The 15,027-nt window shown below is 36.1% G+C and overlaps 1 protein-coding gene across 1 annotated transcript in view; it reads left to right on the top strand.

Moving 5' to 3' along the window:
- Nucleotides 1-4,876: 4,876 nt before the first annotated feature.
- The window catches only part of ltk (leukocyte receptor tyrosine kinase), a 65,698-nt gene continuing 55,547 nt past the window's right edge, over nt 4,877-15,027 (top strand). Inside the window, exon 1 of the mRNA XM_048191582.1 lies at nt 4,877-5,105. Coding sequence (XP_048047539.1) covers nt 5,051-5,105 — 55 coding nt within the window. The 5' untranslated portion in view covers nt 4,877-5,050. The remainder of the gene's footprint in view (nt 5,106-15,027) is intronic.

Here is a 15,027-nt window from a genome sequence, read left to right as displayed (position 1 = left end):
TCGTGTGAAAATGTCTAAAACTTGACACAAATTCAGATACAGTTTCCATTACTTTTAGTGTCTTAGTGTTTCAAAAGCATTAAATCAACTTTAACATTGTGTTTCATCTTGGAATTCCAAATGATTTGGAAAAATCAACAAGACTCTTCTTTTTCAGTGTACTCCACACATTATACGAAACTCAATTTTGACTTATTTTGTCATCATTTTTGGAGCATCCCTGCTTGTCAGTGTTGTGAGGCCAATAGGCAGCGGCATCTTTCCTGACCTCTGGTTTAGTATGGATCATATCTTCCAAACTGGCATAGGATAATGTACCCAAATGCCTGACTTGTACAACAACCTATGACTTATATCCTCCTTGATCCTCAACTTATTCTTTTATTATTACAATCTCATTCATTTCCTGATACTCTGCTATCACTATCTTTAATATCTTCTGAAATAGGTACAGCTTTGTTTCTCAGTCTTCCATAAAACTTACTAACATCAACCTAAAACACAGGCATAAAAGCTATTGGTGCAGCAACACAGAAAATATGTATCCCATAAAAGGACTTTGGAATTTACGCATGACGCACAGGAATTTTTGGTCTTTGAGTTGATTTTAAAATGTGCTTTAAAAAATGACACACAAAAAAACACATTTGGATGTACAATTATATTTTTTAAAATGGAATTTATGTATTTTCTAGTCTAAAATGAGCTCACTATTGTGCCTTGAGAGCATGTGACCTAACGTCTCCTTTCACTCCTAATACTAAATTTTATTGGTTGAACATTATTATTGTATTTTAAAATTTTCATAGCGTCATTTATAAATGAATGTCAATGTCCCACAATATGAATGCATGTGAGCTGCTATGACTGTCTTCTGAATCTTGTTGGGAAAAATTGAGAGGCATTAAAAAATAAAAGTAAAAAATAACAACACAGAAATCTGAAAGGGAAACTCGCCCACTACATAATAATGGTAAATTTATTCTTAAAGGCATGACTTGCTTATTGAGCTTACAAAATATGTAAAATACATTTTCATTTTCTATGCTCGAAAGGTTTTTTTTTTTACTGCTATCCTTGAGCAGTAAATAATCTACAGCTAAATGGCTTGGAGAGGGTCAAGTGATTGAGTGCTTTCAGCATATATTATACTCCACGCAAAGGATATATCTGAAGCACACTACTGGTGTTATCAGTGAGCGGTTTAATGTTATGAAAGAGGCACTGCGCTTTAATCTTTTGGATATTGCTGAATACTATTAGCTTATTCCAATTATCAGTATTCCAATTTCACATGAATGAATAAATATAAATAAAAAAATAGTTTGCTGAGGCCTTAATTATATAATTATATTTACATTTCTGTATTTGGCAGATGCTTTTATCCAAAGCAACTTACACTGCATTCAAGTTACACATCTTTTTAGTTTATGCATTCCCTATAGGAATCAAACCCATGGCCTTGGCATTGCTAGCACCATCTATTGTTTGAGCTACAGGAACACTGAATAATGTGATCTAATTGAATGACTATGTTATTATGTTGGGTTCGTTGTGTTTCTAATTTTAATTTATCTTCTTTCTCGGAATTATACCATTCTCTTCAGTTTTCCATTTAAGAACAGAAGACAGAATAAGAGAACGAGGTTTCTAAGAATAGCCGACACTTTACAAAGTGTAATTCAATAAAACTCAGATAAAACTGTCTCTGCCATTTAATTATCTGTTGTCTGACAAATCATGCAGTTTTAATTAGATCAATCAAACTTTAAAAGAGACCACAGTAGACATGGGCTGGACTGCTGACAGACATTGCATTTTCAATTCTCCCTGTGTATTATAAATGAGAATTTGAGTAGGGAAATTAAAAAAACAACAACAAACAAAACAAAAATGTTTAATTCTGAGTAAACTTGGTAACACTTTACAATACGGGTGCACTAATATGCATTAATTCATGCTTAACTAATGCACAGATTATCATGTTTTAATGTATGACTCATGAAGAAATAAACCATTAATTAATGATTACTGCATTAGCAACTAATAAAGATTCTATATGATTAATAGATTAAGTAATATATGAATTGTTATTAATTAAATGTGTCATAATGTATAATTCCTTAATAACATATTTTATTAAAGGTGCCCTAGAATTAAAAATTGAATTTATCTTGGCATAGTTGAATAACAAGAGTTCAGTACATGGAAATGGCATACAGTGAGTCTCAAACTCCATTATTTCCTCCTTCTTATATAAATCTCATTTGTTTAAAAGACCTCCGAAGAACAGGCGAATCTCAACATAACACCGACTGTTACGCAACAGTCACATGCCAGCCCATGTTCAAAGCATTAGACAAGGGCAGGCAATATTAACGTCTGGATGTGTACAGCTGAATCAACAGACTAGGTAAGCAAGCAAGAACAATAGCGAAAAATGGCAGATGGAGCAATAATAACTGACATGATCCATGATAACATGATATTTTTAGTGATATTTGTAAATTGTCTTTCTAAATGTTTCATTAGCATGTTGCTAATGTACTGTTAAATGTGGTTAAAGTTACCATCGTTTCTTACTGTATTCATGGAGACAAGAGCCGTCGCTATTTTCATTTTTAAACACTTGCAGTCTGTATAATTCATAAACACAACTTCATTCTTTATAAATCTCTCCAACAGTGTAGCATTAGCCGTTAGCCATGAAGCATAGCCTCAAACTCATTCAGAATCAAATGTAAACATCCAAATAAATACAATACTCACATAATCCGATGTATGCATGCAGCATGCATGACGAACACTTTGTAAAGATCAATTTTGAGGGTTATATGAGCTGTGTGAACTTTGTTTATGCTGTTAAAGGCAAGCGTGAGCTCCGTGGGTGGGGAAGCGCCAGATTTAAAGGGGCCGCAGCATGAAGCGGCTCATATTTAATGATGCCCCAAAATAGGCAGTTAAAAAAATTAATTAAAAAAAATCTATGGGGTATTTTGAGCTGAAACTTCACAGACACATTCAGGGGACACCTTAGACTTATATTACATCTTGTAAAAAAACGTTCAATGGCACCTTTATCTAAAAGTGTAAATTCATGTGTTAACTACCACAATGGGCTGGACGCTGGACATGACAGACCATTGTAAGTCCATTTGTCCTTCATAACAGAAGGGACGTTTTGTTGTGTTGTGTTGCGTCGTGCCACATCCAGTGTAGCATCACTATCACTGATTATAATGGGTTCTTTTCTCTTTGTCCGGTCTTGACACAGTGTTACGAAATAGCAGTGCCCGGCCGTATGTTCTCAGTGTTCTGCCTTTGAATCCTTGACCTCAAGCTTAACCTGACACATTCCTGTGCCCTGAACAACAAGGTTCTGGATGCAGCAGTTCATCTGGTACAGTGGAATCACGGTTGTAGATGGTTGGAAATTGAAATCCATGGCTTAGTGTAGATGTCAAAACCATAATGACATATTACTTAACAATTAGTTAATAGACATGTGCCTCAACAAGTAAAGTCATAACATAATGATACATTTGCAAATCACTAGCTAATGATTAATTAAAGCAGACAATTTGAAGTTGAAGCACATGGCTTCAAACCATTGTGGTAATTAGTACATTAACACATTAACACTATTAGTTAATAAAATATGTTATTAAGGTATTGTAATTAATACATCATGAAACATTTAATTAAAAGCAATTCATATATTACTTAATCTATTAATCGTATAGACTCTTTATTAGTTGCTGATGCAGCAATCATTAATTAATGGTTTAGTTCTTCATGAGTCATACATTAAAACATGATTATCTCTGCATTAGTTAAGCATGCATTAATGCATATTAGTGCATCCGTATTGTAAAGTGTTACCATCACTTAAATACTTTATCACAGAACATATTTTTTGTGCATTACTTCTACAAAATATTATCTCAAAATGTATTATTCTTAAATGTATATTTATATTCTATTTGTGTGTCCCATGCAGAAATATACACAAGAATAAAAATAGTTTATGAGGTTTTAGGGCCCATAGTCAATGCCTTTGATATGCCTAAGACAGCTGTGTGCAGCAGAACATCTATGGCAGGAAGAGAACCATTTCCTGAAATAAGGTTAAATGCTAGATGTCCCATCATTATTCTGAGAGATGACAGGCAAATCTAAACTATATTAGAAACTCATGTTAAACACATGCTGCATCACATGACACCGAGAAAAACAATAACCCCCAATTCTGCACCAGCACTTTCTGTAATGCTCTAAAAACATCATAACCAATTAATACATCTTTTGTTGTTGTTGTTGTTGTTGTTGCCAAGCAGTGAAACCCTATTTATTTAGTCTAGTGATATGTTGGACTAAATAAATAAAATTTTCAAATATATACCTTTTATTTTATTATACTTTCCACATAAATGAAAATTACTAATAGAATGCATAAAACAGAATATAAAAAATGGGTAGGCTACCTTTTAGTTTTTGTTAATGTTTATCTTCTTAGTAGTGACTACGCCAGCTAGTCATGTGACTCAACATGGCGGTCTCCATGAGAGGGCGACCTGCTCCACGTTAAATGAATATGATTTTTTCTACTGATATGTAGCCTATACAGACTTTACCTTATGTGAATGTACATCATTTTAATTATATTTTCCTAAATCCCAGTTCATGTCTTTATATATAACGTTAAACAAATGTGTAATTTGTAAAAAAAAAAAAAAAAAAAAAAAAAAAAAACTTCTGACCTACCGTGACTAAACCGGCATTAGGACCGAGCGTCAGTTCATCAGGAACAAAAGAGAGAGAGAGAGAGAGAGAGAGAGAGAGAGAGAGAGAGAGAGAGACGCTGCAGCATCAGCATCATAATGAATCACAGTAGCTCTGAGGCGCGAGAAGCAGGAGCCGCGAGACTGAATTGGATAGTTTCGGAAAGGCGCTTTATCTGTCATTATTGAGCTTTTTCCCGCGCCAGGAATAAAAGTGAGCAGTCATTAGGCTAACAGTACTTTATCTCCAGGATCCTTTTTAAGGAGCCATGGATTATCTTACTCGACAAACTTTCTTAAAACTAGCTTTTTTCATCTTTACAGGTGAGTGTTTGCAAATTAATTCTGACCTGCTGGTTTTTTGGCGATGTTAAACATGTCCAGACGAAACGCAGATTGAAATGCATTTAGACTTTGATGGTTTCCAATGAAATCCACTTGAACTCAGGGGAAACCGAATCATGAAACCTCTAATTTCACTTTGATTAGAGTCAATTGGCAAACACATGTAAGTGGATTTCTCGTTTCCACATGATGATTTTTAAGGACGGATTTTCTTCTAAAAGGCGCAGTTCAGCAGCACTTTGAAATTAAGTTAATTTATTCCGAGACTTAAAACCTTTTGACTTCCCAGAATATGCTGGCCAAATCTGTGGTGTCGTTGTAATTAAATAAAGTAGCCTACCCTAAGAGTCAGAGTATACTCTAGGGAAGAACTAATAGTCATCAGACATGAGCAGGCTTGAGGAGATTCAGCTGTTTTTGTTGAGTTAAAGACAAACTCTGTTGTTGTACTGAACTTTTATGGGACAAGTTGTCACAATATAACCTGTCATTAAACAGCCTATATAGTTTGTTGTTGTTGTTGTTGAAAAATTTAAACAGTGAAAATTCATAAAATAGCCAAAATATAAAAGGTAAAATACAAAAATGTACAAAAGAAAAGAAAAACAGTGTGTTCACTTAGTTCACTTAGGCTATTCAGCCAATAGAGCAAACATACAGTATATTGAGTTAGTTTGGAGGACAAAATTCACAAAAATGATTCTAATTCAAGAGTTATTTGCATATGCTAATCTGTCTATTGGTGTGTGCTATGAGATGTGATTTTCAATCTAATCCTGCTCATCTGTCCTGCTCAGAAAATATTGACCTCATCAGCATCACAGATGATCAACTCATGCTTATTGTGCATTATCAATAGTATGATTAATGTAATGAGTTTGTGACTGACTGTTATAAGGTCCCTTTTTATGTAATCGCAAACAGATTTAACCTCTAATTAGCAATCTAAGAGTGGTCCACACGCAGTTTGGTTCACATTGGACAGTACGTCATTTCTCTGCAGTGTTCAGCAATCTGGCAATTTAGCATTCAATACTGTACATACTATCAGTCTAACATACTGTATTTATTAATGTTTTTATTTGTTTCTGTATTAATGTATTTTGGCACACAGAGACTATCAGTTGTATATAATTCTGCCATCCTTTGTTGTGCTGAGCTTTTAGCAAGATTGAATGCACAGATGTCAGAGTGAGGAAAAACTGAAACCCAATTTCAAGTCACTCCAGGCACGTACAAGTATGCCTCTAGCTTTTAACATTCTCCTTCTTTTTCTCTGGTGGTTTCGCTATTCTGTTTTCAGTTTCCGTCCATTTATGTTCCCTCCCAAGCCAAATGAAATAACTAATGATTCACTTAGAAATGATCCAGAGTACTAACAACTACAGTATGTAATATTACTAAAATGTTGGGATGCCTTTTTATGAACATTAAAGATGGAGAGCAGCACTCTGATATCATGTATTATGAGTCTTCCCTGTCAGCTTATACAGTCAGCTTTGAGGATATTTAACCATCCAGGGATTGCAAATGTCAGTGCTTTAGAAAAAACGTCATGAATTATATTCAAATGTCTTATTCAGAAGTATTGCCGTTTATTTTACATTTGTCTTGTCAGATTATCTAACCACACTGAATCAGAAGATAGAGCATTATTGTGATAGTAAAGAACCACCAAAAAGAACAAGAAGAGACCATATGACTGACATGTAACATGATGAACTACAGTTTCTTTTGTTTTACCCATTTAGCAGCGGACATGCAATAACAATGTAATAGTGATATAACAACAGACAGGCATAGACAAAAACTCATTAGTGTTGGTCTGTGACCAACTGTATTAAAAACACCCCAAAAATAAATTGATCTGTGGAAACTTTATAATCAAAATTTCCATCCATTCAAAAGTAGTAAGTATTGATTATTTTATAAGCAAAAATAAAGGGAGGCAGACTGGTTAAAGCCAAAGCTAGCATAAAGCTAGCCAATCACATTACAGCTTGCCAGATCACGCAATATGAAATATGCATTAGGAAGTCAGTGAACGGACTGTGGTCAATCTGTAGGCCTGCCATCTCAAGCTAAGACTAGCTGGACTCCACCCCTCACATTACATGTTGACCTATAGTTTTACAAGCACTTTAATTAAAGTATAAAGTATAAAAATATATATATTTTTAATAAGGGCAAACTGTTGCTGACTATTTTTATTGTCAGTTTTATAGAGCATAATTAAACAAAAACTGTTGGCCAATGTTCTGTACATAGCATAATATAGAACTCAATACAGATTGACAATAAGCAGACAAAATAGGCACTGCATCATTGATTAAAAGCTATGGAAAACAAATTAGATTTAACTTTTGATTTAAAATTGTCTACAGTTGTAGCAGTTCTAATACTAACAGGCAGACTGTTAGTATTAACAGTCTGTTAATAGTTTTTAGGAGAACTATAGGGGAGAGTTGGCCACCTAGTTGACTATATACAGCTCATTGCTGAAGTCATAGCTTATATCACGCCTTTAAAAAAAAGAGAAATAACATGTTGAATCTGTTCCTCACTGTTCAGGGAAGCCAGTGGAGGAACCAGAGAAGATGTATGAGAATTTCCTGAGATTAAAAACATGTCAGGGAGCAAAATTTTGGTTAGGCTTAAGGAATCATCTATCAAAAGTGAGGAGAAATGTACATGGAGTTTTTGGTGGAGTATGATTATATGTAATGGGTCTGACACACATCTTATTCAAGCACTTAACCCCAAAGCATTTACTCTAACCTGTCTTTAACTGTTATTAACCATCTACAATTCACCTCTGTCCTAACCTGTTTCTAGCCTTCTAATAGAGTGCTGAAGTGATGATGTATTTTTGTAAGCCATCATGGAAGTTTGGATTATTAGCTTTTGGATTATTGGAAAAAATAGGCTCTGTGTAACCAACAAAAGTTTATGATTCTTGCACATTTTGTTGATCATGGTAATCTTCACAAATGAATACAGCTTTTATGTATTCTGAAGCCTAAATAAAATTCCTAGAAGTAAAAAGTTAAGTGTAGGCTTTAAAGGTCCCGTTCTTCGTGATCCCATGTTTCAAACTTTAGTTAGTGTGTAATGTTGTTGTTAGAGTATAAATAAAATCTGTAAAATTTTAAAGCTCAAAGTTCAATGCCAAGCGAGATATTTTATTTAACAGAAGTCGCCTACATCGAACAGCCAGTTTGGACTACATCCCTCTACTTCCTTCTTTAATGACGTCACAAAAACAGTTTTTTGACTAACCTCCGCCCACAGGAATACACAAGAGTTGCGTTTGTAGAGTGTGTTTGTCGCCATGTCGTCGAAACGCTGTTATTTTCATCCCGCAGTCCAATCACCGGGTCTGATTCCGGATCAAATTGATAGGGTAAAATTAAAGACATGTTTACAATAACACTGAGCTCGTGCATCTCCACGTTATGTAAGAGGCGTGACTTTTCCGGGCACGGAGCGCTAAACTGCTGTCGAATCACAACACAGGAACCGCTGGCACAATCAGAACTCGTTACGTATTTCTGAAGGAGGGACTTCATAGAACAAGGAAGTCATCAGCCCGTTTTTATGACAGTGGAAACAGCGGTATACAGATAAGTAAATTATGTGAAAAATACTGTGTTTTTTTACACGCGAAACATGAACACATGTTATATTGCACACTATAAACACAATCAAAGCTTCAAAAAACCACGAAAAACGGGACCTTTAAACAAATTACACTATGGTCGAATGACTTCAACAATACCACCATTAAGCTTCTGACAACTCTTTCAGTCTTTGTTTTTTCCCCTGAAAGTTTGAGTTAGGATAGTTTGCACAAATATAAACACAGAAAGGCCCAGATATACTTCAAACGAAATCGAAGAACGAACCGATGTGACGTCATTTCGAACAAAATCAGGCCAAAACGAAGCCGCATTATAGTACAAAATGAAGTTGTGCTTGTGATAAAATGAGGCACTAACACTGTTTTTCATGTTTGATACTGTAAAGCTGCTTGATTTTAAGCAATCTATTGAATAAAGTGCTATATGAAGACGTGACATGACCGGAGTGCTACGTATTTCGAACTTTGTTTTACCCCTAAACGAAGAACGAAAAAGAACTTCGTTTGAAGTATATCGGGGCCTTAAGGCTGTGAAAGAGAACTAGTGAGTAGATGACATTACTTGTTTAATGTCCACGATAACCCCTGTAGTGCCATTTAGCCACTTGTTAGCATCTGCCTTTTTCAAGTCAAGTAAAAGTTTTTTTAAAAATCTGAAGGAGGTTACAGATTTATTTTATCTAGTAAGATTAAAACATAAAAATAGGTCTTGTCTCAAGCATTTAACTAAAAATCCATTAAAAAACCCCTTGGCTTCAGGACAAAGGAACCGGAAATCGCAAAATCATTTACGGGTTTTGGCCTGCAAAAGTACGTCATCCCTGCAGCACTCTATAAACCTGGCATTGTTTACTATGAATATTGTTGGCTCTGTGACAAATTGCTGTTATGTTCCTCATTTGTTGGATAAAAGCATTGGCTAAAGAAAAGAAATGTAATTTTAAATGTTATTTAGGTTATTTAGACATCAATTTTGTCTTGCGTTTCTCATAAAATTCATTATAAGACATTAAAAACAGACACAAATGAGACAATTGTTGACAGTAGTGAGAATATAGAGCTATAAAAATTTATGAGATGCATTAATATCGAATGTCTGGCTTTTGATTGCAGACTTGACAAATCTGAACATTGTATAAGATACTGTTGAGATCCATAGAAGAAGAAGAAATGAGAGATTAATGGGGTCTTTTTCTCAGGAGCAAAATCTGAGAAGCAGGAGACTCTCCATTTGTCATTACTGTTTAGGATGCTCAAAAGAGATATTCATGATTTTTCTTTTCTGCATTTGAGATATCCCCGAATTTGTGCTAATGGAGAAAACAAGCTCAGCCTTGTCATGTTTATCACATCAGTTTCTCAGATTTTGAATATGCAGTTTCATCATTACTTTTTGCTGTTTGCTATTTGACATATGAGACTCTGCTGCCAAACGAAACCATAGTAACAGTGACAATATAGCTTAAGGTGAGTTCATTGTGACCGTATAATTTGTGAAATGCTCCAGCATTTTGCTCAATGTATGCAATTGGTTTCCGAGAAAACTGCATTTCATTCTTCTCACACCTTGAATTACTGAGATGACAATGCCAACTTTGAATTATATAGGATTTCAGTTGTGAAAGTAAAGTGGGAGCTTGTACATTTAAGTGGTTCTCAGCATGACTTTAGACAGTGTATTTGGTGAAATGGACTTCCTTTGCCAAAGTAGCTGCATAATCATCCAGTAATTACAGGTCTGTATCGCTAAACACAGATCAAAGAGTTTGCTTTTAGCATCAAACATTAAAGAGGCACAATAAGTGTGTTGTAATGTGCATCACTGCAACATCACTTGCAAGTAGAGCATTTGTACTCGGCCTACATACACTGATAAAATCAAATGGCTCACAGTCACAGTTATTATAAGCTGTCAAAGATCACAATCATCTTTGGCTCATGCCCAAGTTGTGTTGATTGTCGGTCCATCGTTTGATTTTAGTCAGCGTTTTTCAACTCTGTTATCAAAAATTAAATGTAAAAACTGTTAAAAAAAACACTAATTTTTTAGCTTGATAAAAACCAGATATGATGGAGACCACGAGTCAAAGATGCAAAAAATTGAAATAGAAAAAATTTTACTGAAGAGAATAGTTTGCAGTTTCATCAGCAGAAGTCAGCTTCAAGTCACACAAGGACTTCGTAGGCCTCTCTGCATACATTCACATTTCCACAGCAATTATACCTTACGCCAAGATCACTAGCTACGTCATTACTTCAAGTTGAATGATTCTGATTGGTTAAGAAATAGATAAACAAGTCACTCCATCTCCTCAGGGTGCCAGTTGTTCACCTCTCCAATACGGGATCTGTAATAAAAAAATACTAGCGCACATACACAGATACACAGCTTCTTCGAGATTGAAATTGGTCGAGCTCTGGCTCTACTCAAGAAACTTCTCCAAAACCGATAAGATGTACTTTCTCTCAGAGGAAGGTTCATACAACATTCGTCATTATTCTCTAGTGATTGATGATGAAAAGTGAAGTAAATTCTTTAACTATGAATTGGTCATGTAGGAGACAGGCTGAAGTGACCCCAGTGACCTTGGCTGTCTTGAGCAGCAAGAAGAGTAAATATATGTTTTAACATATGTTAGGTGCCTCTCTCAAAAACATGGAGAGGGAGCACATTCCAGTAAACAGACTAAGTAAATCTCATAAGCTTGAAGAAACCATTCAAATCTTTGATATTTTGAAAGATAAATATTGATTAATATCTCATTACAAATCACTCAAAGGATATACAGTGGGTACGGAAAGTATTCAGACCCCCTTAAATTTTTCACTCTTTGTTATATTGCAGCCATTTGCTAAAATCATTTAAGTTCTTTTTTTTTCCTCATTAATGTGCACACAGCACCCCATATTGACAGAAAAACACAGAATTGTTGACATTTTTGCAGATTTATTAAAAAAAGAAAAACTGAAATATCACATGGTCCTAAGTATTCAGACCCTTTGCTTTGACACTCATATATTTAACTGTCCATTTCTTCTGATCATCCTTGAGATGGTTCTACACCTTCATTTGAGTCCAGCTGTGTTTGATTATACTGATTGGACTTGATTAGGAAAGCCACACACCTGTCTATATAAGACCTTACAGCTCACAGTGCATGTCAGAGCAAATGAGAATCATGAGGTCAAAGGAACTGCCTGAAGAGCTCAGAGACAGAACTGTGGCAAGGCACAGATCTGGCCAAGGTTACAAAAAAAATTCTGCTGCACTTAAGGTTCCTAAGAGCACAGTGGCCTCCATAATCCTTAAATGGAAGACGTTTGGGACGACCAGAACCCTTCCTAGAGCTGGCCGTCCGGCCAAACTGAGCTATCGGGGGAGAAGAGCCTTGGTGAGAGAGGTAAAGAAGAACCCAAAGATCACTATGGCCAGGTCCAGAGAAGCGGTCGGGAGATGGGAGAAAGTTGTAGAAAGTCAACCTTCACTGCAGCCCTCCACCAATCGGGGCTTTATGGCAGAGTGGCCCGCCGGAAGCCTCTCCTCAGTGCGAGTTTGCTAAAAAACACCTGAAGGACTCCAAGATGGTGAGAAATAAGATTCTCTGGTCTGATGAGACCAAGATAAAACTTTTTGGCCTTAATTCTAAGCGGTATGTGTGGAGAAAACCAGGCACTGCTCATCACCTGTCCAATACTATCCCAACAGTGAAGCATGGTGGTGGCAGCATCATGCTGTGGGGGTGTTTTTCAGCTGCAGGGACAGGACGACTGGTTGTAATCGAGGGAAAGATGAATGCGGCCAAGTACAGGGATATCCTGGACAAAAACCTTCTCCAGAGTGCTCAGGACCTCAGACTGGGCTGAAGGTTTACCTTCCAACAAGACAATGACCCTAAGCACACAGCTAAAATAATAAAGGAGTGGCTTCACAACAACTCCGTGACTGTTCTTGAATGGCCCAGCCAGAGCCCTGACTTAAACCCAATTGAGCATCTCTGGAGAGACCTAAAAATGGCTGTCCACCAACGTTTACCATCCAACCTGACAGAACTGGAGAGGATCTGCAAGGAGGAATGACAGAGGATCCCCAAATCCAGGTGTGAAAAACTTGTTGCATCTTTCCCAAAAAGACTCATGGCTGTATTAGATCAAAAGGGTGCTTGTACTAAATACTGAGCAAAGGGTCTGAATACTTAGGACCATGTGATATTTCAGTTTTTCTTTTTTAATAAATCTGCAAAAATGTCAACAATTCTGTGTTTTTCTGTCAATATGGGGTGCTGTGTGTACATTAATGAGGAAAAAAATGAACTCTTGAACATCTTGAAAATGAAATTTTAAATGAAAAATTTAAGGGGGTCTGAATACTTTCCGTACCTACTGTACATTGAAACGGCAGTGGATTTTGGAATCCAACCCTTCACTAAGCACCCTAAAACAGGGGTTCCCAAACTTTTCAGCCCACGACCCCCAAAATAACGATGCCAGTGACTCGCGACCCCAACTATCCTCGGAGGTGGTTGAAGTATACAAACGCCTGTTTCACACATACTCTGATTGCAGTGCGTATGTGGTGCGTATTTTTTTTCCATTCCCATCTTAATGGATTAGAGCATTCACACTGCACACGGATGCAGTCCGGCAGTGCGTTCCAGGAGCCGTACGTCTGCAGTAGTTAAAACGATAGCGCACTGTTCGCATGAAAATAAACATGTATTGACGTGAAAAACCAGTAATTTCACCATAGATGCATATAATTTAAAGTATCTGTTACACTGTCAACACATGACTTTTTTGCCTCGGGTAAAGCAAGGAAAATGGCATCTTACCTGGCATTTAGGTGAACGTGCCTTTGCATATGCAGTACACTGCTTCCCACAGGTTTGAAATATACATGCGGTGGTAGCCGCAAGGTGTCTTTTCTTCCTGTGGGGGAGACTGCAATAATTTACTATGAATTAAATGGAAATCAAATTAAATACATTCAAGTAGATTCATACTGTCTTCTTTACGTTAAGTACTATATTGTTTCTTTTAGATAGACAGGAACGTTTTTTGTTTACCTGCTTGACTAGTTTCAACCTTCTGATGAAGGCTACAGGAAGTAGCCGAAACTAGTCAAGCAGGTAAACAAAAAACGTTCCTGTCTATCTAAAAGAAACAATATAGTACAAATTAAATACAATTTATTGTGTAACCAAAATACCAATAATGCCCAAAAGAAAAAGAAAAAACTTAGCGTGTGACTTTTAATTATAAACAAGCCCGAAATACAAAGGTACTCTTATTTTGAAATGTCTGTACTATTGCAGGCTGATCCTTTAGATTCTTACAATCGTCTAAAACATTTTATATAAAGGCCATTAAGTAGACATTGTAATAATTCATCAACTTGAGTTCATTAGCAATCGCTTGGCATAAATCTGCACTTTTCATTGATTGAGAATCACTTTGAAGCAGACTGAAGCGCTGTTGCGCGAGCTTGTAGAACGCGCAACAGCGCCGCCTAGTGACTTTGCAAAATGCAGCGCCTGTGGGAATGTCAGCGGGAGTAAACAGTTCTGACGCACATGTAACGAGCAGGTATGAAACGACTAGTTTATTGATCGCGGATGGTTTCATTATCTTGCGCGGATATAAAAGTATAAGCGAATAAAAATAATAAAAGCAAAAATGTGTCTCCAAATATACTTGGGCGGCCGTTATTATACGTGGGCGGCATTTAAACATTTAAAATGTTTGTGATTTTAACACAAAGCTTATGTTTAAATGTTTTGCCACTTGCGTGAGTAAGTATATAAAATATATAAATCATTATATAAATCAAAAGTATTGCTTTCTATAAATATAAAGTAATACTTTTGATTTATATAATGATTTATATATTTTATATACTTGCTCACGCAAGTGGCAAAACATTTAAACATAAGCTTTGTGTTAAAATCACAAACATTTAAATTAAAACTTAAAATAGACAAAAACAGGTGACTCTCATCTTTTCTTTCCTTTTAAATCTTTTTTACAAGAAATCCCTCAGGTCATAAAGAACTTTGTTTTTCCACTTTCGTGAAGAGACGAGTGCTATCTATTATGTCTCCTGACGGTGGTGCTTCTCCGCTCTCCTCTGCTGGCCTCCCTGTCTTTGGTCGATATTAACCAACGTTTCATTTTGACAAAAATAATATCCAAAGCTTAATGCCTAAAGAATTACCTATGCGCACATGTCTGAATGTTTAACATGGTGCTGTAAATTGACCTGCT

The sequence above is a fragment of the Megalobrama amblycephala genome, linkage group LG5 (genome assembly GCF_018812025.1).
Source record: "Megalobrama amblycephala isolate DHTTF-2021 linkage group LG5, ASM1881202v1, whole genome shotgun sequence".
Classification (NCBI taxonomy): Eukaryota; Metazoa; Chordata; class Actinopteri; order Cypriniformes; family Xenocyprididae; genus Megalobrama; species Megalobrama amblycephala.
This window is presented reverse-complemented; position numbering and strand designations above follow the sequence as displayed.